Source organism: Saccostrea echinata, unplaced genomic scaffold, assembly GCF_033153115.1.
Source record: "Saccostrea echinata isolate AGI-Se365-2 ecotype Australia unplaced genomic scaffold, CSIRO_AGI_Sech_v1 ptg000001l, whole genome shotgun sequence".
Classification (NCBI taxonomy): domain Eukaryota; kingdom Metazoa; phylum Mollusca; class Bivalvia; order Ostreida; family Ostreidae; genus Saccostrea; species Saccostrea echinata.
In genome coordinates this window covers 3,819,475-3,844,174 of record NW_026889750.1, presented here as the reverse complement: position 1 = coordinate 3,844,174, position 24,700 = coordinate 3,819,475, and the positions used below count along the sequence as shown (strand labels likewise).

The 24,700-nt window shown below is 33.3% G+C and overlaps 1 protein-coding gene across 1 annotated transcript; it reads left to right on the top strand.

Annotated features, from left to right (window-relative positions):
* The first annotated feature begins 116 nt into the window (after window positions 1-116).
* LOC133183419 (deubiquitinating protein VCPIP1-like) lies at window positions 117-22,432 on the top strand. Its single transcript, XM_061318383.1, has 17 exons — window positions 117-248; window positions 4,401-5,298; window positions 9,345-9,473; window positions 10,141-10,271; window positions 11,543-11,654; window positions 12,900-13,109; window positions 13,369-13,456; window positions 14,560-14,703; window positions 14,938-15,071; window positions 15,601-15,770; window positions 16,254-16,397; window positions 17,033-17,140; window positions 17,853-18,105; window positions 18,661-18,780; window positions 19,077-19,267; window positions 19,886-20,419; window positions 21,426-22,432. The coding sequence occupies exons 2-17, from the start codon at window positions 4,431-4,433 to the stop codon at window positions 21,624-21,626; spliced, it is 3,537 nt and encodes a 1,178-aa protein (XP_061174367.1). The 5' UTR covers window positions 117-248; window positions 4,401-4,430; the 3' UTR covers window positions 21,627-22,432.
* Window positions 22,433-24,700: the final 2,268 nt, after the last annotated feature.

Below are 24,700 nucleotides of genomic sequence, written 5' to 3'. Positions count from 1 at the left end.
ATTATGCATCTAAGAGAGTGTATTTAATGCTAAACATCTATATTTTATCTGACTTTTTTCGGATGTAAAAAAAAAAATCGAATCATTTTTGACACGAAATGTCTTGGTTTGACATCCATCTTGAAAAAATGAAAGCGAAAGAAGAATTTTATGTGGTGAAATTTCAATGAATTACAATTAATGACAGGTCCAGGTACCAAAAATTACATTTTTCAACAGAATACCAAGGAGCAACAGATAAATGTAATGTAAGTGAAAATGGCAGATTTTCTTCTGCGTTTCTTTGACTTTATCATAAATTACATACAATATTTTCACTACAGACTTTCTAGAATATTTGCCGCTTGGGTTTCTTTGCTCAGTAGAAGTTTATGTTAAATAACAAACGACGAACACTGTATGTTTCATGGGACTAAAATTTCTTTAAAGTAAAAAATATAAATAAAAAGCTGTGAAGCATTAATCAAATTACAGTCCCAATTGCAAATTAAAAAGGTAGAATCTATACATAGCCATTTTTTATTATATTGTCCATGCCATCGTCTATCAAGAATCGATTTCAATGAGGTGTCACCTTTTTAATAGCATGTCTATAAATAGCCAACTTTTTTATGGTTGATGGACTGTGTCAGAGTGAATATGTTTATGTGCTGTGTACAGTCAGTGGTGAGACTGAAATTTTAAAATGACGATTTCTAGTCATAAAATAAAATTTTTATTATGACTAAAACTCATCATTTTTAAGAAAATGACAAAAACAGTCATAAAAATATAGAGTGTTTCTAGAATACTGAGTTACCTCTCTTTAAAAAATGATAGATCCACCAACCAAAAAAAAAAAAGGACAAAAAACATCGTAAACAAACTTCATTTCTCAAATACAGTTGACTACAATACTGGTTATGTTGACATTACAAATTTCCAAAGCAAAACTAAGAGTGGAAGAGTTAGTTGTCAATTTATTTGCATAAAATAGCAAAGAAGACGAAAATGATGATATTTCGTCTTTTTACCAAAATGGAGGGTCTGAGCGCACTGAAATATTTCGCTTGTTTTACGGGGTGCACTACTTTTTTATTGTTTTAACTTTTTGTCCAGATTTTTCTCTACAAGTATATAATATGTATTCTTCCAGATGGTGTACTGTATGTTTTTATAAGGGCTAAAAGCCATGTAAAAGTGGTGAATTAGTTCTACCAAAATTCAACATTTTACCGCTAAAATAATAACTTTACCTTCCATGTTAATGTTCTAACGCATGTGATCGGCAGCAATGAAACTCACGTAAACACTCTTCTTTCAGTGGTGAATTCAAAATTCGCTTTTATGTAACCAGGATAGAAGAATTATTAAGTTGAAAATGAAAATATGACGATAGTAAGTTATATTGACAAAAATGACGAAAATACCAAGTCAGTAAACATGACGATTATCCATCATTTTTCAGAATGACATTTTTTAGTCTCACCCCTGACTGGTGTAAACTGTACACTGTGTAAACTATAAGTCATATATATGTAGTTAAAAAATTTTGTAGTCACATATGTATATTTAACTTTCATTTTCTTTTAATTGCTAGTTCAGTATGTTAACTTGTTAAAATGTGTACATTATTATATATACTCTGCATTGGGCAGAAGTGATTTAATTAAATAATTAATAATATACTATCTTTCAGCACTGACTCTTGCTGTCCATCGTTCATTGCAGTTTAATATGATTTACACATGCGGTTCATCATACAATCTTTACGCTTTTCTCCATATATTATGTATCTGTTTATTCTACATGAGGCAAAAGTGGATTTCTTTTTAACATATCTTCTAGCACTGACTCTTGCTGCCTCATGTTGATGTGTCAGGTATATCTTATATGTTCAGATGTATATTGCATTTATAAAAGTGCAAATGTTTACATATTAAGTATTAATAAAATATGCAGATTTATATTGATTTAATAATGATAATACATGTCTACGTATGAAACTTTAAAATACTCTTTATTGTGTATTTTCTATAACTATATCTGTAATTATTATATGTCATATCATTTAATTATGTTTATGTCCATTTTGATTTGGTATGAATGGTTTTCATATCTTGTGAGTCCAGACTGCCCCCCTCCTAAAAATGGGGAGGGGAGGGGTTCTCAGTATATATTATACAGTATTATATATACATGCAAACAGTGCATGCACAATTTATATATATTCACAATAGATCAAATGGTACCATAAAGAGAATATTAAACTATTGGTGTTATGAACATACTTTGAATATTCTAATTTTGCCTTTAGTCAGGCTATCACCAAACTGCAGCAAATTATGTTCATGCTGTTACTGTAGCAGGAAAAAATACAGCTCATTCTTTAACAATTTTTGATAAAACTGCAATCTTATTTGTGTGTGTAGCTGAGTTAGTGAGGGGGCAATCCGGGTATCCCGATTGTATACCATGGTTCAGGTTGGTTCTGTTGTTAATTTGAAAAACCTGGGTTTCTTTATTTAGTTTTGATGTGACAATAAAGATGGTACATGTTTGAAGTTGTGCATCATTATATATTTTATTTAACTTTGTATCACATACAACAGTGACACAACATTTGAATTCATGATTTCCAAAGGGAAATGTGGCGATCAAACAGGTTTGATTGCCAGTAGCCAGATAGCTCAGTTGGTAGAGCACCTGACTGGAGATTCAGGGGGCCTGGGTTTGAATCCCAGTCTGGTCCGTCACATTTTTCTTCTTTCCTGTTACATTTGGTGTCGTGCCATGCCCTGGAAGTGACAGTTGAAAGACCTGCCAGGGAAGAGCCTGGGTTGGTGTCTTTGGGGGCCAAAGACCTTTAAGGAGGGAGGAATGTGGCCCTCAGATGGGTTTAATCGTCAGTGGCCAGATAGCTCAGTTGGTAGAACACCTGACTGGAGATTCAGGGGGCCCGGGTTCGAATCTCGGTCTGGTCCGTCACATTTTTCTCCTCTCCTGTTACAAAATGTTAATCAAAATGAAGGAAAAATTTATTTTTTTTCATATTAAATTTCTCCACCATGTTGACATTTACCGGTATATCTTTCTGCATTGTTATTAGTGATATCTAGGTTAAAGTAGTCAGTCTCTATTATTATTTGCTACTGAATTGCTGATAGACTTAATGAAATTCAATCTTCAAGCCCCCAACCCCACCTCCACCCCACCCCAAAGACTGTTGCATGTATTTTAATGTTTCTAGTCTAAGTCATGCCAGTGGAGAACTATGAAAGTCTGTTTTGGATATATGTCCATTAATGTCTCATATATCAAATCTTTCTTTTGCAACTTTCCATATTCATCCCATTAAATTGTAGAATTTAATATAATTTTATATGCAGTGTTATACGTCAGAGTTGACCATGGCTTTAATGTTTACTAAATAATTAATTTCCATAAAGGATTACAATTATTCTAAATGTTGTATACGGTACATATAACATGTAGAAGCAGTCTTCCTGAAGTATTTTGGAATATCCTGAATAGTGACTATCTTTTCCTGTCATTCATTTGAAATTAAAAATAAGTTTGATCATCCTAAAATCTTCATTCTTATGACAGAAATATATATATTTTTCATCAGTTATCAATTATCTTGCTTTGGATGTACATGTGATGATGAGGTTCTTTATAGAGAAAGAATATTGATTCTCTACCACCTCCCCCTCCCCTCCTCTGTTTTGCGTCAACGGTTGCATATGACCAGGTGTTAAGACCCTGTTTCAAGATCATTTAAAAAAAATCAAGATTACAGGGATATGAACTGTAATTTTTTCCTTGATCTGCAACTTTGTAATGCAGACATGCACTGTGATGCACATGACCATGTGTCATGATCCTAATTTAAGGTCATAAAGACAAGATTGGGGGGGGGGGGGGGGGTTGAAGTTTATATATTCTTGTCCAGGACATATTTATGTATTGTAAAGATTTAAGAAGCTCATACATAAAAAAAAACATCCTTGTTTATGTGTATGGGATTGATAGAAGGTGCAAGTCCCTTAAGCACAGACTTGCAATTAAACTCTCTAACTCGCTTCAAATATTCTGTTTTAACATACCACAAAGATGCTTTTTTGATGCCTCTACATCATGTGCATGATTAAAAAAAACATTAAGCAGAAGAGGCTACTTTTATGGCATTTAAAAATGTAGAATTAGGAATTCGAATTAAATATGAAAATCAATTTTTATAATGTTGTATTTCAGATTTACTATTGATGGAAGGTTAATTTCAAGAAACATTTGGGGAAGGAATGTTTTAAAAACATTTTCAAAAATGCATAACAATGTTAAATAAGTTTTTAAATTAAAATATACACATAGATATTTTATAATTCTGTGGTTATAATAATTTTTATATTTAATTACAGAGCAACACAGATTACTTAGAAGAAGTAAACATGAAAAAATCATCAGCTGATACGTCTTCAGACTCCTATAAAATGTTGTATGGGACATGTCCTGATGAACAGTGTAAAGCCAAACTCTATTTCCCATCTTATGATAAAAGCATTGAGTGTACTAGCTGTGGTCAGAGACATGAAAAATCAGCAATCAAAAATGTGGCTGAAGTTACAAATCCGAAGGTTGCTTTTCATAACATTCTGAAAAACCTTCTTCTTGGAAATGTGAAACCTAAAAAAGGTGCAGACAATGTGAAAGTGCTAGGTCTTTCTAATTATGTGTGTAAAATTGTGTCACCAATCTTGACAAGATATGGTATGGACAAGAACACAGGGGCAGCCAAACTGCTGACAGAGCTTGGACAACCAGCAATCCTGGACTGTGGGAAGATTTTAGGGGATAGGGCCTTTCTCATTGAGGAGGAGAATCTGGACATTATTGGTTATGGGAGGGACAGGACAGGAAGTGCCCAGTATCTTGCCGACACTCTTAATGTAATTAAGGAGGCTAACGATAATGAGAGTAGACTGGTTCCCATTCATGCCGATGGAGATGGTCACTGCCTTGTGCATGCTGTGTCAAGAGCTTTGGTTGGACGAGAACTATTTTGGTATGCTTTGAGAGTGAACCTCCTGAACCATTTTCAGTCAAACCTGACCACCTATAAGGATCTTTTTTGTGATTTTATTGATGTGGATGAGTGGGATTCAATCATTAAAGAATGTGACCCTGATTTTGTGCCTCAGGATGGGGAGCCTCTGGGTCTGAGGAATATCCATGTGTTTGGACTGGCAAATGTTTTGAGAAGACCTATTATCCTGTTAGATTCTATCAGTGGAATTCAGAGCTCAGGGGATTATTCTGGTAAGTATGAACCCCACAATTAAGGGAGAATGGTCTCTGCTGGATTTTTCTATAATTTTGACATTTTCCCCTCAGATGCTGGAGATAAACATGAAAATCAAACAAATTTAGTTTACCCTAATTTGACACAAATTATTATTGAAGATGGAAATGTTTGAAACATGGTAAAGAAAATATAGTGATTTATCAATAACTATTATAGCACTTGCCAATTATATAGGAACTCTTTGTTATTGGAGACACATTAAGTCTATAGGGCCTGGGGACAGCGAGATATGATAGACCATTGCAGGTCAAAGTCTTGGAACAATGAATTTTGTTATTAAAAAAAGAAGCATGAGTTAAGGGAATGTTAGCAAAAAAGGAGGCATTGATCACTCTGACAAAAAGTGAGCATATCTGTTACATTAGGTTGCATTATTTCTTTTCCTTTCAGTTGAAAATTGAACAAAAAAAAATTTCACAAGATTTGGACTACAGTAAAACACGCTTATAACCAAGTACCAGGGATGGACAATTTTGCTTTGTTATAAGTGTAATTTGTTGTGTCAGTTAACATGGTTAAGTTTACAATTTATATTTTAAAGTCACAGGAAATGAAAATCACTTCATTGTAAGTGTCAATTCATTGCAAGTGTGTTTGCTATAAGCTTGTTTTACTGTATATCAAACTTTTATAAAGAAGAGTGCACTCAACATGCTCAAGAAAAGTTACTCCAGGTCCTTGTGATAAAAACTGTTGTAGAGTTAATTCTCTTAGCTGATGTTCATTTCTTATTGAACATATTTTTAACTTCTTTCAAACTTTTTCCAAGGAGTAGCTCATGTTTGATAGCATGAGATATCCCCCCTTATTTAACCATATTGACAGCTAGTTACCAGAGCAGTTGGAAGGTATTTTCCCCTAGTGTTGTATATAAGGTAACCTTATTACAAGATAAACATTATAAAAATGAATGTTGCCTAATCCCAGCTGAAATATTGGCAGGTGTACACATCCACACAAGAAACAAAAGATGTTGAGAACCAGAGATCATTTTTCATAAATTTAAGAAAAAATTGTAAAACAAATTAACACAGTTATGATATTTCACACGGCTGGTAAAACTATTCAAGATATTTCTATTAAAGCTTTCATGCTGATACATATTGATACTATTCAACTGCATCAAAATTTTTGACCTTGACTTTCCCTTTGACCTTGACCTCACGTTTCTTATTTGTTTGTTTGTTTATTGTTGTTTAACGTCCCTCTCGAAAATTTTTCACTCAATATGGAGATTCCACCATTTGCCAGTGGAGTGCTGCAAATTTTGACCTATACTCGGCACTCAAGTCCCTTGAGCAATGAGGGATCTTTTTCGTGCCAGCACCTTCTGTGACACGGGACCTCAATTTATATGGTCTCATCGGAAGGACCGGTCTCCACATCCCACAGTTGGATTCGAACCCGCGACATAAGGATCAACTCCTTACTCCGTGATTCTAGAGCAAACGCTCTAACCACTGCGCCACGTGGGTGACTCACTTTCTTAAATTAGTGTTTAGCTCAGTTTCAAAGAAACTATTCAAGATAATTTTAAAAATCTTATATGGTAATACACATACATACTGATACAAACTATTCAACTTTATCAACATTTTTGACCTTGACCTTTCCTTTGACCTTGATACTACTCTCTTAAATTAGTGATTATCTCAGTTTCAAAGAAACTTAAAGATGTTTTTATCAAACCTTATATACTTATACATATTGATGAGAGCTGTTCAATTGCATCAGTATTTTTGACCTTGACCTTTCCTTTGATCTTGACTTCATATTTGTGCTTAACTGCCAAAGAAACTATTCAAGATATTTTTATCAATCTTTATATGCTTATACATATTGATGAGAGGTGTTTAATTGCCTCAATATTTTTGACCTTGACCTTTACTTTGACCTTGACTTGAAATTTGTGTTAAGCTAAATTTCAAAGAAACTATTCAAAGTATTTTGTCAAAATTCATATGCTTATGCATATTGATTAGAGCTGTTCAATTGCATCAACATTTTTTACCCTGACCTTTCCTTTTACATTTGACCTCACTTTTATTTTCAAATTTGTGTTCAGCTAAGTTTAAAAGAACCAAATGAAGTTATTTTTGTCAGACTTCATATGCAGATACATATTGAAGAGAGCTATTCGACTTCATGAACATTTTTCAACCTTGACCTAAGTTTCTTTTGATGACCTCACTTTTCTCAAATTTGTGTTTAACTCAGTTTCAAAAAAACTATTCAAGATTTTTTTTATGTAAGCTCATGCACTGATACATTATTTGGTGAGAATTAACTATGTCCATTTTTTTCCCCCTAGACTTTCCCAATGACCTGTGACTTTACTATTTATTTTGTATAAAACTCAGTTTTAAAGAAACTATTCAAGATATTTTCTTCAAACATTAATTCATATTTTCATGCTGCATAACTAATGAACCCTGTGTGGGGCATTCATGTCCTATGGACATATTTCTATTTTGTAATTGACAGGACTTTTTAATTTTGCTGTCAGAAGTTTTGGAAATTCATTTGTTGTGTTTTCTTGATCATTGCAAGAGATAGTCTGAATAATATGGCAAACAAACACAAAACATCATTTTCATTTTTTACTTTATGGGCATATTAACAGAAATTAAAATATAAGATTGTGAATGCTACATGTTTTAGATTTATGATCAGATGAGTTGGTGACATTTGTGTCTGAATTTGCTTGTAATGCATTCATCTTGTTTATACAGGTAATCTGTAATAAAAATTACTATTCAAATTTTCAAAAAGTTTACATCATGTAAATGCATAATGATCTGCCTTGCCTCATATAGTGTAATGTCAAATGAGGAAATATTTATTATATTCCATATATATATTATTTATTTTGTATGTGGTATTTAATTAATTTAAAAACTTGAAAAAACTATATTTTTTAAGCCTAAAATCGTATGTTTTTTTAGGTCTTTATATAGATGCAGGAAAAATAGAATAGTCTTTGAATGTGAATAAAACATAAGATCCAAAATTAAAATGAGGATTGGGAATTATCTGTATAGTAATTTGGCCTCAACTTTACATTTATATAACTTTTTGACTACATTACAAGGGAGACTTCATATAATTTTTTAGGCATTGAAGTGCAACTCATTAGGTCATGGTCACAATTAGAGATATCAAGGTCATATTTTGTATGCTTTAATCATAGACCCTGTACTTGGGCCTAACAATCTCAATTATGTTTACATGTGCTCCCTCTTGCTTGGAAATTACTTTTTCAAACATTTGAATGAGGAAATGATATACACTTAGCTATTTAAGTAAGTAAGTGTTCATTAAGTGATGTTGGTCTATTAAATATTTGACTTATCTTTCCTTTTTTCAAGAGCTTTATTTTTCCTGTTTCTCTTATTGTGTGAATCTATCTTCTTTGTCCTTGACATAGATAATTTTAATAGTGGAGCCATAAAAAAAAAGATACCTTAGTAACAATCAATTCCGTCAGTTCTGAGATAAACGTCCATCCACATTGTTTAGTTTACTTTGAGTAATTGGCATTGAAGTAGGTTAGCTATTTCTGCTGTTAAACTGTCTATTATAATTCTTGGCTTTCCTTTAAAAAAAGAAAAGATTTACTTGTAAGTGTTCTTGAATGTGCTGATACATGCTTAGCTGTAGATATATATACTATAGCATCTGCTTGACGTGTTCTGTGGCAAGATTTTGACACTTTAACAGTTTTAAGTCTCATCCACACCACCCATAAGACTCTTTACTGTGAATGCCTTTAAGTCAGTCTTATTAAAATACAAGAGACAAGAAAAGCTTAAAGAGGAATGGAATTTATCAATGATATTGATAATTATGAATAGATTCAGTCAAACCTTATCTCAAAGTTGAAAGGACCCAGAAATAACTTCTAGATATCAGTAGGTTATCATGGTTATAGACTCTGAGGTTAAAATAATGTAAAGAAAATAAGGTTGGGACTTCAACTCACTTGTTTATTTGTTTACAGGTGTGTTTTTACCTGGCCTGTTGCCCCCAGAAGAGTGTAAGAGCAAGGATGGTGTCCTGAACAAACCATTGTGTATTGCCTGGAGTAGCATGGGGAGGAACCATTATATACCACTGGTTGGCATCAAAGGTGAAGGGAGACTTCATTATTATGCAAATTATCTGAAAAAGTCAGCAATCAGGGTCACAAGCACTCAATCAACAAAATGTGTCTGATCTCAAAAAGTTCAGTATTCCCCTAGTTTTCTCTGTACTCTCACCTTCAGCTCAAAGGTCAAAACTTTAAAGGTCATGTCAAGGACTTGAAAAATTCAAATTCAGATTGTATGTTTATCTTGTGTATTGTTTTTGTTTTACCATCAAAACTATGCACAAAGTACCTTATCAAAATTGCTAATTTTTCATTTTCAGATATATACATATGTACTAGACTCTTGTTTCCCTGTCATAGTCCTAAAGCTGACTTTAGAATTATTCATGAGCTGTATTGTTCTATGACAGATTACATATATTAACCTTTGTTTTTGAAACTGTTTAATTATTAATGCATTCAGTAAGAATACTAGTAATATTCCCTTACCTTTGTTGATTCTACACTCTACCATACAGACTTTCCAAGTCTTTGACTGTGGTCATATTCCACTGATGTCACGTCAGGTAAAAAGTTTTTAATTTAAGCAGCATAGTAGAAATCTGTTTTAAGACAACAAGGCACAGAATACAGGTATTAAGTTTAAGACTGATCATCACAATTTCAAAGCAATACATAAATTTTACTGAAACATTTTTTCTTGCAGGAAAGGAGCAGCCCCTCCTGCCCCGTTATATGATCCAGAGAGCCTGGGGTCTGCCCTCTGTTCAAATTGATAAGTACATCGACTTCAACGAGAAAGGCTGCTGTGTCATAGGTGGAAATAAGTGTCTCTCAGTAAGTACTCAATATTCAGATTCTATGAGACAGTTGTATATTTTGTATATTTTTGGGAAACTTTTAATAGTAGACATATTTCTTATATCTCCTAAAGCTACATACTGTGATGGATATAGGAGTGTCTTATAACTTGCCTCTCATGTTCATAAATATTTTGTTACCCGGGCCAAATCAACTTCAAAACAAAGGTTTTCTTTTTTTTTCAAACCAGTGTATGTTACACATAACCAATCATAATATGTCCCACTTGTTAAAGTAGGAATCAGGTGCGGATCTAGTTGAAGTTAGGGAGAGGCACAAAAGTAGGCAGGGGGTCTGGGGGCCACCTTGAGGCCCCCAGTAAGTCCAGGGCGAAGCCCTGGTGGGGGCCAGGGGGCGAAGCTCCCAGAAGCTCCTGGATTCTAGATATTTTGTGGGTAAAAATGAGGTCTACCGAGTAGACTTTTTACATTTTCTCGACGAAACTATGATTTACGCTAACTTTGAAAGTTTTAGGAGGGGGATGTCCCCCCTTAAATCCGCCACTGGGAATTGATTTGATACTTTATTATTTCTGCATTTTTTGCTTCAGCCAAAGAAGTTCAGGATATTTTATACTTTTGAAAATTTCTGTCATAGACTTAAACCTGGATGCATTAAAATGTCCAATTTGCTACAAAAAGGGATTAAAATACTTTTGAAATTTACAGCAACATTTGTATTCATGAATATGAGAGAGATAATGGGTGCTGCATAGTTGTTTCTCCAGAGTAAATGCATTGTCCACATTTAATACCCGGATTTTAAATGCCCATTTTATATGCTGACATTTGAATCTATTTTGTATGCTACTATTTCTGATTGATTGATTTCTATCTTCTACCCAACCAAAAATGACACAGTTTAAATTACCATTCCTCAATAGGTCTATAAATAACACGGGTTGTTTGAATGCATGCAGACAAAGCTCTTATTGGTAGAAAATTTCAAAAAATGCATTGAGATTTAAGGTGACTGCCTTTTAACTTCAGCAATTTGAAAATGTGTCATTTGAAAAGAACTCTTTGAAAAATAAGTGATTGATGGTCTGTTAATTAGTGTGAAGCGCTGTCTTAATGGAGAATTTTTCCATACACAAAGATCTACAAATTGCCTGTGACATTTCATTTCTATTGACTTTGACAGTTTTGAACATAACGGTGCGTAATACTGACTGAATGAACATAATCATATTATTTTATTGATTAGATGTGCTGTTAATGCTTTAATTAACTTTTCATGATGGGCAGGATAAATACATCAGGACTCTTGTATCAGCCATGGAAAAAGTTTACATGGATAAATATGGAGTTCATCCTCAGCTTGTGGCAGACACTCATCAATACCTGTACAGAACTCTAGGTAATGTATATAATCCAGAATTGAGACCTGAAGCACACCTGTGGCATTTAAGGAATATTTTCTTTGCCTATATGTGCATTATAACCTTGTGAATTATGTGCATTGGGACATCTTGAAAATCTGTGTAAATATCAACCAGTTTAGGATTTATTGCACTGTAAAGGGTTTGAATAATCAATTTAATCTTAATGTGTGTTCTTTTACAATTTTAATTTTTTTTTTAAACAATATGTAATTGTGTTGTCAATTTTTTACAGCATGGATGTACATGTACCAATATCTGTATAAGGAAAATAGCATTGGAAATATAAAAAAATGGAGATCTGTATACATTTTTATGATATAAATTGGTAGAAAACACTGGATAATCCATGTTTACTTTATGACAAATGCAACAATATGTTTCCCTAATTACCTTAGTAACCTTAGTAAAGCATTATACATGTATGATGTAAAAACCATAAAGTATTTAAAAATATCTGACTAGGTAATCAATTTTTAGATCAATATGCAAGTGCTCCGTTTAATGTAAATTCAAGTTCATAAAATATGTGGCTCCCATTTCCAGGATGGGGCCTGAATATAACACAGGTTCAGTATTTTACACAGGATTATAAAATACATTTTTATAAACATAAATTTGGGACCATTAGAAGAATCAAACATTTGACATAGAAACCTACAGATAAAATCTTTAAATGTCTTGAAAAACAACAAATTATCAAATTTATGTGCAAGCATCCTCATTTAGTTCAAGTTTATCTAAGCAAGGTCATTAGCTTGAAGTTTGAGGCCAAATTAGGGGTATCTTATGCTTATATAAAAATCATTTTGCTGTAAGAGCAATGTGATGTAGGGGACCATGCACCTCTTGTTTTGACATGTTTCACTGTAAATATAAGTGAAGTTTACATAGGTATATTTATTACCTTCAGTAGGTGATATTTGATTGTCATTTTTATTAGGAATGCTGGTATAAGGTAACTGTCTTTATGATATACAGTATGTAGTTCGATCTTCATAGAATATTTCACCAATAGAGAAGTGTTTAACTCTAGGAAATGATTTTAAAAAAAATCCTTTTCAAGTTGAAGGGATTTTTGATCTAACAAAGCTGTGTAAATAGCCATATAAACTTGTAGATCAAAATAATTACAATGATGAAAATATGATATTGATTTTGTGCATCAAAGGTAACAGAATCAGAAAGAATAATTACCTTGTTCACCATTTTTAAATTAACAGGTATGGTGGGTGTTAGAATGGAAGAAGTCTTAAAAACAACCAGGGAAGCTATTCAGAAAAAGGCCTTATACCGGTGTCTGACTTGTGAGGCTATTATGGAGTATCAGTTACACGATGAGTGGTTCAGAAAAGGGGGAAGTCTCTACAACTTAGCAGAGCAGACGTATGGGAAATTGAGACCAGACAAGAAGTATTCCTTTCCACAGCAAGGTATGAAAACAAAAGGCTCACAGAAGACAAAATCCTATTATATCTTTTTTAATGACTGATGATGGATTTTGATGTCTTGGGACTTTCTTGTCGGGATTAAGGATATTCTTGACTTTAAAAAAATCAATGCAAAAGAAGTACTATTCTTTCAGAGCAGGAAATGTGAATAATATTGTTAAGTGTATCAGAGAGGGAGATTTTGGAGTTTGAGTTTGTTGTGAATTAGATGTTATTATCCAGCTGATTTTGTAAATTTCAGGAGCCATATGTAGTTATGATAAAGATCAGGATAAACTCGTACCAGAACTGACTAGATGTAAACCAAGCACCTGCTCATATTGTCAAGGGTAAGGAATTTCTGTGTATTTGTTAATCTTATTTATGCAGGGATGAGTTTTGTCACATGTAGAACTCATTTGAATCTAATCAAAATTTTCTTGTTTTGATGCATCAAATTACCTTTTGTCTCTCTTATTAATTGTTTCCCCAAACTTTTTGTGGTACTAACTTATATGGCATCTAAAAGTTTTTTTTTTCTTGTCTGTTATTTGATATCCTCATTTATTGCTCAAATAAAAAAAACCCCTAAAATTTGCACCTCTTTGAAGACAAATACATCACAATTTTATCTATGTAAACCTTAAACAATATACAGTGTATTATGCATGATACCTACAATGTTAATTGAGTTGGGCAGCAGGTTTTTTGAACTGATTTCTATACAAGTGCTGTCTGCCTGTGGTCTGGGGATGGTGAATTCAAGAGGGCTTGGAGGTTGCAGTTTGCAGTAAATTATCTAAAAGGGGAAATGGTTTAATTGATTTATCTTGTTACTAATTTTTTCCCAGTATAGTATACATTCATTTTGATTTCCTGCATTGATTTTTGTTCTATGATGAAACTCAGTCTCATTATTTTTAGAATCTTTTGTGAACTACCTAGGTTATGACTGTGACACACATAAAAATTTTCCTGTTGATTTTTTTTTATTCTATAGAGATTTAATTGTATTTATCCACCTCTTGAATTATTGCTGGCAGTTTGCCATTAATTCTTTTAATCTATCTTTTTTCCAAGAGTGTTTGATAATGTCAATGAAAGCATCACATTTAATGATTTTTTTTTCAATTTAGCTTCAGCTATCTTGCTTGATTGCATTTAAAATTTACCTTTTCAAATTTATTTAAATAATTTATTAACACTAATGTCGATATCTGTTATAGCCTAACTTTTTGTTATCTCGTTTTGTGGGTCATTCAAGGGCACTGAACTTTTATCTATTGATGAAATCCATGACCTATATACAGTACCTAATAGAAAATGTGTTAATAATTGATAAAAATTGCAGCCACTTTGGCTTGGTGTCTCTGGTAAATTGATGTATTGATAAAATTTCTTTTTCAGTATTTCAATTTACAGCAGTTCATGTACATTTCTGTCTCTGTTGCAGTGAAAATATTCGACTTGTGAACGGGGATGGTAGTATCTGTTATGAGAACGGAGACAGAACAAATACCCCCGCTGTATCCAGTCGCTGTATGTGTGGATTTAAACATTACTGGGATGGCAAGGAGTATGACAACTTACCAGAAATGTGAGTTTTAGAAACTTCAACAATACTTTTTAATCATATAGATATCTCTTGGAATATTTATAACAGGAACAAGTGAAATATGAGTTTGTATCAAGTTGCATGTACTTGTACATGTATGTTGCATATTTCAGAAGATATTTAAAACAGATATTTCTTCAATGTCTTGCATTTAAAAAACAAAACATTATCAGGAAACACACAGTTTATATTATACAAATCTTGATTTTCCTTTAGTTTTCCCATCTCCATGGACTGGAATGGAGAAACTGTAACAGAAAAAGTAGTGTGGTTCCAGCATGAATCAGATGTCACTCTCAATAGTAATGTGTTTGAAGTAGCTCAAAAATTAGTCCAGAAACACTTCCCAGGTAAAGTCACACCTGTGTAATACATTATTGATCTTTCCATGTGGATTTCACATTGCTTTACATCGAAAAAAAAATGTTTTTTTTTAGACAAAGTGTCTTCCTCTTCCCCAATTGTAAACAATTACATTTGGCTGTGTATTCTTTTTAGCAGTTTTTGCTGAAAGCAGCACCTAAATATTATTACATTTACTGTAACAGTATACCCTTGGCAATCACTTTGTGACTTAAAGGACATAATCTTGACTTTGAGATGTGATCTTGGGTCAAGACCATGATACACCTTTAGGTCATCATCAACAACATACATTTAGTACAAACAAGGAATTATTACCCAAAATTCTTAATATCATATTCCAGTGACCTTGACCTTGAGATGTAACTTTAAGACAAAATCATAACATTCATTGTAGGTCATGGACATCAGCATACATTGCACTAAAGTCTGAACCTATTCCAATAAATGGTGAAAATTATGGCCCAGATATGATTTTGTGACTTTTCATAGTTCAAATTTAAATTATCTGTATAGGAGAGTTTGGCAGTGAGCGCCTCGTACAAAGAGTGGTGGATACTATATTGCGTCACACTGCTCCAAAGGTCAAAGATCGGGAGGGAGGAAGTTCAGCAGTTGTGTCCCCTTACCAAGACACAGATTGGTCAGCAGAAGAACCATCCAAAATCATACTAACTGGACACAAGGTATGTACTGACCAGACACAATATGTACATGTAGCAGGAGATTCACTTTTCGTGGAAAGGGATTTCTGTATGATATATATGTATTAAGAAGGTAAAATATACTAAAATTGATATGAAACATACATATGTAAGGCCATCTTTAAAAAATTGTTTGTTTGCTCTCTCCCGACTGACTTGCTAAAAATGGCCCAACTAATTTTTTTTAAACTTCCAGGAAATGCTTTATTTTTTTTTTATTTATTTATTTGAGTCAGGAGAGGGTTTATTATTATTAAGTTACATTATTTTAAAAATGGCCTTAGTAAAAATGGAAAAATTCTTCAATAAGGCAGAGATCTGCATTCATCTGTAAAAGGTCGTTTTACTTTAAGCATACTTCAATTTGAGGTATTTAGGCTCGCAACTACATAATCTTGATTTTTGAGGAACAGTTGTTTTAATTCAATACATGTAAAAATGACATTTTTATCTTAATTTATATAGCAAAAGACTCTACACAAAGAGGAACTGACCGTAAGCCAAAAGGAGAAAATGGTTAAAAAGCAGATAGAAACGCAAGCTCCAAAACACCAGCAAAAAAAATCAAAGGAGATGTCTGCCTCAGCAAGTAAATCTAGTCCCTCTAAGGTAATTTATAAACATTTGCAACATAGAGCACATTTTCTTGAAGGAAATCTAACCATGTCATTTGTTAAGTGTAATGCTTGCAACATGAAATGCACACTGCCAAGTTTACTGAATGTGCTTCAATTACGTTCTCCCTTAGATAAATTAATTCTGGCATTTGATGTCTCTCCTTTGTGCAGTATAATGCAATATAATCTCACAAATGTCCTGGTGTATTATAGAAGAAATTCATCTTAAAAGGAGAGATCTACTGAGAATTAGTGTTTGTGCAAATGAGAATCTCATCTTTAGGGACAATGCTTTAGTTGCGTCTTGAAAAGTCCTGGTGTTTTTTGAAGTATTGATTGTATACACCTGCTAATTTAATTAGTGAAACATAAAACTTATATAGACAAGAACAGTGATAAAACATTTTCAGCTTTCATTAAGGGAGAACATCTGCTCTAATTAATTAAAACATACCATCAATGGAAAATTCCATCGTAAGCACCATGTGGGTAATGGTAACTTCATCTGAAAAACCTGTGCCCCCAAAAAACATTGTTTGATGAGGAATCATTTGTGTCCTTGAATTTCTTGTGTTTTGAATATGTGTATGGATTTTGTAAATCAGATTCAATGGTTTTTGTTTGCAGCCAAAACTGGAGCATGCACACAGTAAGGAGTCATCTCCAGTTCCCATGGAAATGGATAAATCCTCTGGTCAAAAGAAAGTCCGGGTAGCCACCTCTGATGGCCGACAGGTTCGTTTAAAATTGTATTGAAAAGGATACTGTAATGGAAGGTTTAATATATTGCTACATTTTATTATCTATGAAATGTACATCACAAAGTCAGAGTTGAAGGTTAGTTTTATATTACATTGTACAAATGTATCACCATAATAGTCTTGTTTACCAGTAATACTAGTATCTTTACTGACAGCTGTTTGCTCAGTAAACTGTTAACCAGCTGTGATTCCAAAGTGGGAGGGGGGAGGGGTTCTTCAGTGATTTTACTTTAATAATGTTATTTTTACCTAAATTATGTGTATCTTTATTCAAGTTCCTAGTACCTAAGTACCAAAAGATTATTATTTATCTAATATTTTCCATTGTTCATACATGTTATTTGACAATATATTCACAACATAGATGGAGGGCAGTTAAAGGAAGACACCAACATTTTTTGTGTGAACTTTTCAAAGATTAACATTATTGCTATGACCATTTCATATCTGTGTTTAACTACATTTAAACTGCAGAGTACCTATTTATTAATAGTTAGAGGAAAACACCCATGTATTGTTGGGTTACTTGGTGCATGGTCAAGGTCAACACTTTGAATCAACACCTGTTAACAAATGTTAATTTTCATACAGAAAACTTTCATTGCAACCTCTATTTCGTTGAAGTAATGGAATTTATTTTATTTAAAAAATGTTTTATTTTCTATTTTTGTATACATACATTGTAGGTTATGTTGACTGTAGAAGGACAAGTTAATTTTGAAGCTCTTCAGAACATGATCTACAAGGCTGTGAAAGTTCCTCCGGAGAGACAGAAAATACGGATCGGATTTCCTCCCAAGGAATTAAAGAGACCTTCAGACTCGGACATTAATGAGCCTATTCCACTCGCTCACGGAGACAAAATATCACTGGAAATCATTCCAATGGTACATTCTTTGTCTGACTCAGGAGCCGAGAGTTCACATCATGAGCATAAAGGTAATTTCGAATGTGTAACTAAAACTAACATTAAAATTTGTAGGTTACTTAAGCTCAAGGTTCTGTTTTCAAATAAAAAAAAATTGTTACATATTTTGAGCATGGAAATAAAAAAAAAATGGAATATTTGAGCTAGAAATTTTTGAGGTCATCTGTATAGTATAGTAAAACATGCTTAGAACAAAGTGAAGGTTGATCTTGTTTTGTTTTCAGTGTAATTCAGTATATCTGTTAGGTTCAGAATATATTTTGAAGCTGCAGGGAATGAAAATCACTTTGCTGTAAGCATCAATTCATCGTAATCATGTTTATTATACATGTTTTACTGTACTTCATAGTAGTGAAACACTTCAACAGCATCTTTAAAGATTGTGTATATGTAATGTATATGTAGGTCTAGTATCACATGGATTTTCCTTACGACTAATAAAGCAGCATCATATCAGCATAGCTGACTCAGCTTTGCTGTTTATTCACAGAAATGATTTTGTAGGCTGATACATTTATTTTGAAATGGAAAATGAGTCGTGAAATGTTTTTTCTGTTGCTCTATAGCTCTTAAACATTCCTCCTCTGCTCCCGTCAAACACAAACAAAAGTGGAGTAATTTTGAAGAGGACATCCACCATACTCCAGCATTTGAACCATTGCTTCAGAGTTTCCATGATCAAGCAGGTCAGAACACTGGAGATTGTAAATAATCAAAATTAAGATTGTATATATTTTTTCATATACGTGTAATATTTATTTTTCATTTACAGTCCCCATGTCCAGCAAAATCTGGACCTAATTAAAAAAAAAAACAACTACCCTCTCATATTTTCAAGTACTATAGTATATTTTCTTGAAACATTTTGTCTGACAGCTACTTTATTGAAGTTTACAAAGTATGATATAAATTTGGATTCTTTCTGTGTACAAATTGTGATGTGTGTCAATAAAGTGGCTTTTACTTTTTTTTCTCAAAATAGGTAGTAACAGCCTTGATGCTGCAGTTGCCTCTCTTACCATCATGGCTACTCTAAAAGGTCGCGACCTTTGGACCCATGTACAGACCATGCCTCATTTATTTTCTGTGGGTGGATTGTTCTACAAACAAGTAGAGCGTGACCTAGGACTAGTAGATGGCAAACACTGCACATTACCCACTCTACCTGGAAAAGTAAGTATTCTTACACTAGTAGATAAGACTCATTAAAATCATTTGTTTATTTACCAGTAAGACTTGTAAAGCACTCGCAAAAAGTATACAAGTCATCATTAGTGTAAATGTTTCTAAGGGGCAATGTTTTTTAGCTCACTTGAGCCAAAGGCTCAAGAGAGTTTTTCTGATCGAGGTTTCTGTTGTCCTCTCTCAGTTGGTTAACTTTTTTGAGTTCTTCTCTTAAAGCAGTACTGGCCCATTTTCAATCAAACTTGCCACAAAGCATCTTCGGGTAATGGGTATTTAAATTTGTTCAAATGAAGGACCACATCCTCATAGAAGGGGAGGAGATCAAGAAAAGGTAAAAATGAGGGTTGGTGTTTTAAAAAATCTTCTCAAGAAGCACTGGGCCAGAAAAATTTGAAATTTACATGAAAGTTTTCTTACAAAGTGTAGATTCACTACACTTTGGGAGGACAAAACCTTTGAATGTACCTTAATCAATAGGCATAAATAAATATTTGGGTGATGAATGGAGCAAAATCAGATTTTAACTGGAAAACCTGAAAGGAATAATGAGTGAAATGAAAGTTGTATAAAGTATATAATTTTGATGATGTTTGAATTTATTTGAAGGTATTCAGATATAATCAGGCAGAGAACAGATTGGAACTGTGTATGGAACCATATGGACACTTTCAAATTGAACCTGGTGTTGAGAGCAAAGCCGAAGAATCCAGACCTATATTTGGCTCCCAGAGTGAAGGGTCGTTTAGTGCATTTAGTGGAGCAGTTGGAAATAAGAGCAAACAGACTGCATTCACAGGGCAAGGACACTCACTGAAAACAATGCCTGACATTGAGAAAATGCCGGAAGACATCCCAGAAAACTTGCACCAACATGTACGTCACTCGCACACTCTCTGTAACCCAAATGTCCACCAAGAGTCAATTGCTGAAGAGCCAGAGGAGCAGATGGGAGTGGATCTAGAGAAAACCAGGGGTGCAGGGGGAAGTGTAGGGCAGGGGTACCAGAGAATAGGACCTGGATACAGTGTTATCAGTCATTCTGATGAGAACCAGACAAACAAGTCTGTTCAACAATTTAAAGATCTAGCAGAGAGCATTGAAAGAGCAATGAATGAGGACATATCTAAAATTGATGAAGAGGTAAAAAATGCTAGTTTGAAAAGCATCAAATTTCTTTTTAAAGTACATGTATCAAGATGATATTGAATACTTCGTTAGCTCTACTTGTCAGAGATTAGAAGAGCATATGTGATCGTAAGGTGTCCTTCATTTATCCATTTAGCTGTCTGTCTGTAAACAATTTTTCATAATGCTACTCCTCCTACAGTTTGATCCAATTTCAGTATAACTTGGCAAACAAGTAGTCTACACTAAGATACTTAATTCTGTTTATCAGTTTTTGATTTGGATGGACAATGTTGCCATGGTTATGAAAATAGAAATTTCTGTGAAATTCTTTTAAAATGCTACTCTTCCTACAGTTTTGGTCTGATTGTAATATTACTTGGCACACAACTACTCTGAGATAAATTATTCCCTTTGTTGCATTTTGATTTTGATGTACGGTGTTGCCATGGTTTCTAAAAGTAGAATTTCTGTAAATTAAAATTCTTTCAAAAACACTACTCCTCTTACAATTTAATCTGATTGCAATAAACTACTTTTTTCGTCCTTTGTTACAAGTACAAATCAGATGAGCTGCAGTCTCGACAGAGACTTCTGGTTTTATCATTACAAGGCTGGCAATCAGTTCTTTGCTTATGTAATAAATGGCCCGGGGCATTATTTGATGTAGAAAAAAACTATATGTACCTGTATATCGGAAGATTTAGAAGTCTGCATGAAGAATATGCAGTCAAACTTCATTATACTTGAACTCTATGGGACCAAGAAAAATCAGAGATATCTGAGGTTCCAAGACACTGAGGTTAAAAAAAAAAACCCACAAAGAAAAAGTGTTTGGTGGCTCCAGCTCACTTTGACATGTCCATAGTGATCAAGATATCTATGTTCAATTGTACCTGAATTACTCAATTGCAGTATGCCAAAATAAATTTTCATATACTTGAATAATGTTTGTTAGTTTGAAAAAAAAAAAAAAAGCACTGTAAATTTGATCGATATAAAAGTTGTCTGCTTGTTTTAGATGGAGAAACTTGATGAAGAAGAGAGAAAAAGCAGAACGTCTAGCTTCAGTTCTCCACAGAACACAGTTAGCCAAGAGGACAACATATTCTTTAATGAAGATAAAACAGAATCTACGTCAGAGGAAAAGATGGAGGTCACAGGAAGTGAGGAAGGGAGACCACCCATGCCAACCTCAGCAGATGACCAATCAATTTCATGAGTGATAAATTAAAAGTGAAAGTAAATTACTTGGTGGTTAAAACTCAGTGATAGAATCCTGTGTATCAAATTCAGAATTGACTAATTCTTTTGAAACTGTTTTAAAATGGTTTCAACAAAATTTGAGCAATTACACATAGACTCAATATTTTAAATGCTGCTCTAAGCTTTTGATGTTTACTGTATGTGTAATAAATTTCATAGCAAAGAGAGATCAAAAAATGAAATGCTACATGTATTTAGCATATATATGTAGATGTTTGAAATATTCACCATCTGCAATTTTTCTTTTCTTTGACCTGCTGTTTATATATATCTTTTTACTTCTGTACTTCAGAGCCAAGCACTGAATGTTATGTCAGTTTTAAAAGTTATAATAAACAATTTTAAGTGTGTAGACTACAAAAAGAATGTTGTTTTGCCAAATTTCATCTGTCTTACAAGAAAGAAAAAAATTTGAAATTGTTAAAACTGCTGATAAGGGACACGGGATAATTCATAACACATGGATTGTTGGTTGTATTTCACATGTATACAGTTTCCATTCACTTCTGTACCAAAAAAAAAAATCACCCCTGTAGTATGTATTTAGAAATAGAAAAACCAGACCATTGTATTTTTGTAGTATTGTAATGAGCAGCCCTGATATTAATTTTGCATACAGTTTATGCAGTAATTTGCCATAATAAAGTTGTCTTTCAGTTGACATCTTATAAACTGTATTAAATCAGTGTACAATAATCTACAAACTAATGCCTGTGATGTGGACTGGGAAAGCTAGTTGTAAATAAATCATTTGAAATTGTCTTTTTCTGTGATCTTCATTTCAAGAAACTAGTTGATGTACACATATGCATGTTAATTTTTTTTTCAATTTATTTTTAAATATTAGGGATGGCTATCAAATACAGAATTGCTAATTGGTTAACCGCAAGATGTTTTGACCGATTAACCGGTTAATTGTATCGAATACACATTTTTCTGACTTTTTTTCAAGTAAACTTTGTTCATATGCACAAGGAAACAAAAAGAAGAGACTCTAGTTATATTCTGTTTATGTTCGATCAGTACACATTAAAAGACTTTATTTCAATTTCAAAAGGCAAAGAAACAAAAATAAAGAAAACCTTGAAACATCCTTGAGTGAGATATCAAAGACATTGATAATTTTTTCAGACTAGAAGATACACAAGGCCATTCTGCATTGTCATCATAAGCAGAAACCGAGTCTGAACTATCACTTAAACAATGTGTGTTTAAAAATATAATTTGACTGATAATTGCAAAGGAAAGACAGGTGTGATACTCATTGTTATCAGTTCACAATACTCCAAGGTGATTTAATTAATATCACTGAAGAAATACAGGACAGGCTGGGTAATAACAGGGTGTTCAAACAGTAATAAGACTTCACAGAGTGACTGACCAATTAGATGTACCCCAACGATTTCAATCCAGAGAGCCTCAAGTAATTACCTCCCAATCAGCTGAAATAAATGTATAAAAACGTTATAACTTATCAACATTCAGAGGTTTTTTTTTACATTGTTAAGTGAATTTTAAGAAAATTTACACATATTTTAATTTTTTGACTAACCGATTACAGATTTTCTAACCGATTACATATACATTCGTTCCGACCGAGTAATCGGTTAACCGATTACAAATTGTTATCCCTAATAAATATAATACAATAGTAACAATACAATCAAATACATACAGAGTTCAATGATTTTAGCTACATAAATTTCACACAATGTATTACTGACCTCGTTTACAAAGAATATTTTACTCCGCCATCATTTCATACATATGTTTATATCTAGAAGAATTAGTAAATCCCAAATATCCGTAAAAATCTTATACATAAGAAGCAGTGACAAATGTTGTAAATGTAGCTATTTTATTGATAAATATTTAAAATAAATACAAAAAGATAAAAACAAAAAACAAGATGTGTTTGTGAAACACTGATGCCCCCGTATAGCAGCTTATGGCTAAGGTTAAAGTTTCTCAAATGCAAGTCAAACTCCAGGTCAAGAGATCAAAAATGTTGGCACCCAAAGAAAGGTCTGTCTCGAGGAATATACCTGTGAAATTTGAAAGCCCTAGTTCCAACTGTTCAAAAGTTATGGTTTTTTAAAAGTAAGTTAAACGTCAAGGTCAAGGTCAAATGGGCCCCCAGGGAAGGTCTTGTCACAAGTGATACACATGTTCGTGAAATCTGAAAGCCCTAGAATCAAATGTTCACATATCATGGCCAAGGTTAAAGTTATTTAAAAGTAAGTCAAACTCCAAGGTCAAGGTCAATGCCAAAATTGTTGGTATCCAAAGGAAAGTCTTGTCCCAAGGAATGCACATGTGAAGTATGAAAGCCGTAGAAATAAATGTTTAAATGTTATGGCCAAGGTTAAAGTTTTTCAAAAGTAGGTCAAACTCCTAGGTCAAGTTCAAAGGGTCAAAGTGGTTGGTATCCAAAGAAAGGACTTGTCACAAAGAATAGACATGTTAAATATGAAAGCCCTAGCACCAACTGTTCAAAAGTTATGGCCAAGCCTGAAAGTTAAAGTTTTTCAAAAGTAGGTCAAACTCCAAGGTCAAGGTCAAAAGGTCAAAATTGTTGGTATCCAATGGAAGGTCTTGTCACAAGGAATACATATGTGAAGTTTGAAACCCCAAGCACCAACTGTTCAAAAGTTATGGTCAAGGTTAAAGTCTCATAAAATTTTGCAAAAGTGGGCCAAACTCCAAGGCCAAGGTCAAATATGATGGTACCCAAAGAAAGGCTTTGTCACAAGAAATACACATGTAAAATATGAAAGTCATAGCTCCAACCAATCAAAAGTTATGGGCAAGGTTAAAGTTTTTGCGGACAAACAGACAGACAGACGGGCGGACAGGGCAAAAACTATATACACCCGAATCTTCGATACGGGGGCATAAAAAAGCAATGACAAGCGAAAAAATAAATTTACAGACTGGCATCATTCCTTTGTAATTCTTATATTTAATAAAAGAAATTTAAATAAAGATTTTTAATAAAAAAAATTGATTCATGTTAAAATTGGCATTTTC

Excerpts from the sequence above, each read along its gene's own strand:
- LOC133183419 (XM_061318383.1), top strand. The coding sequence starts at position 4,431 with ATGAAAAAATCATCAGCTGATACGTCTTCAGACTCCTATAAAATGTTG. Across the intron at positions 11,655-12,899 it reads ATACCTGTACAGAACTCTAG|GTATGGTGGGTGTTAGAATG; the intron begins GTAATGTATATA and ends TTAAATTAACAG. Across the intron at positions 15,771-16,253 it reads TCATACTAACTGGACACAAG|CAAAAGACTCTACACAAAGA; the intron begins GTATGTACTGAC and ends TAATTTATATAG.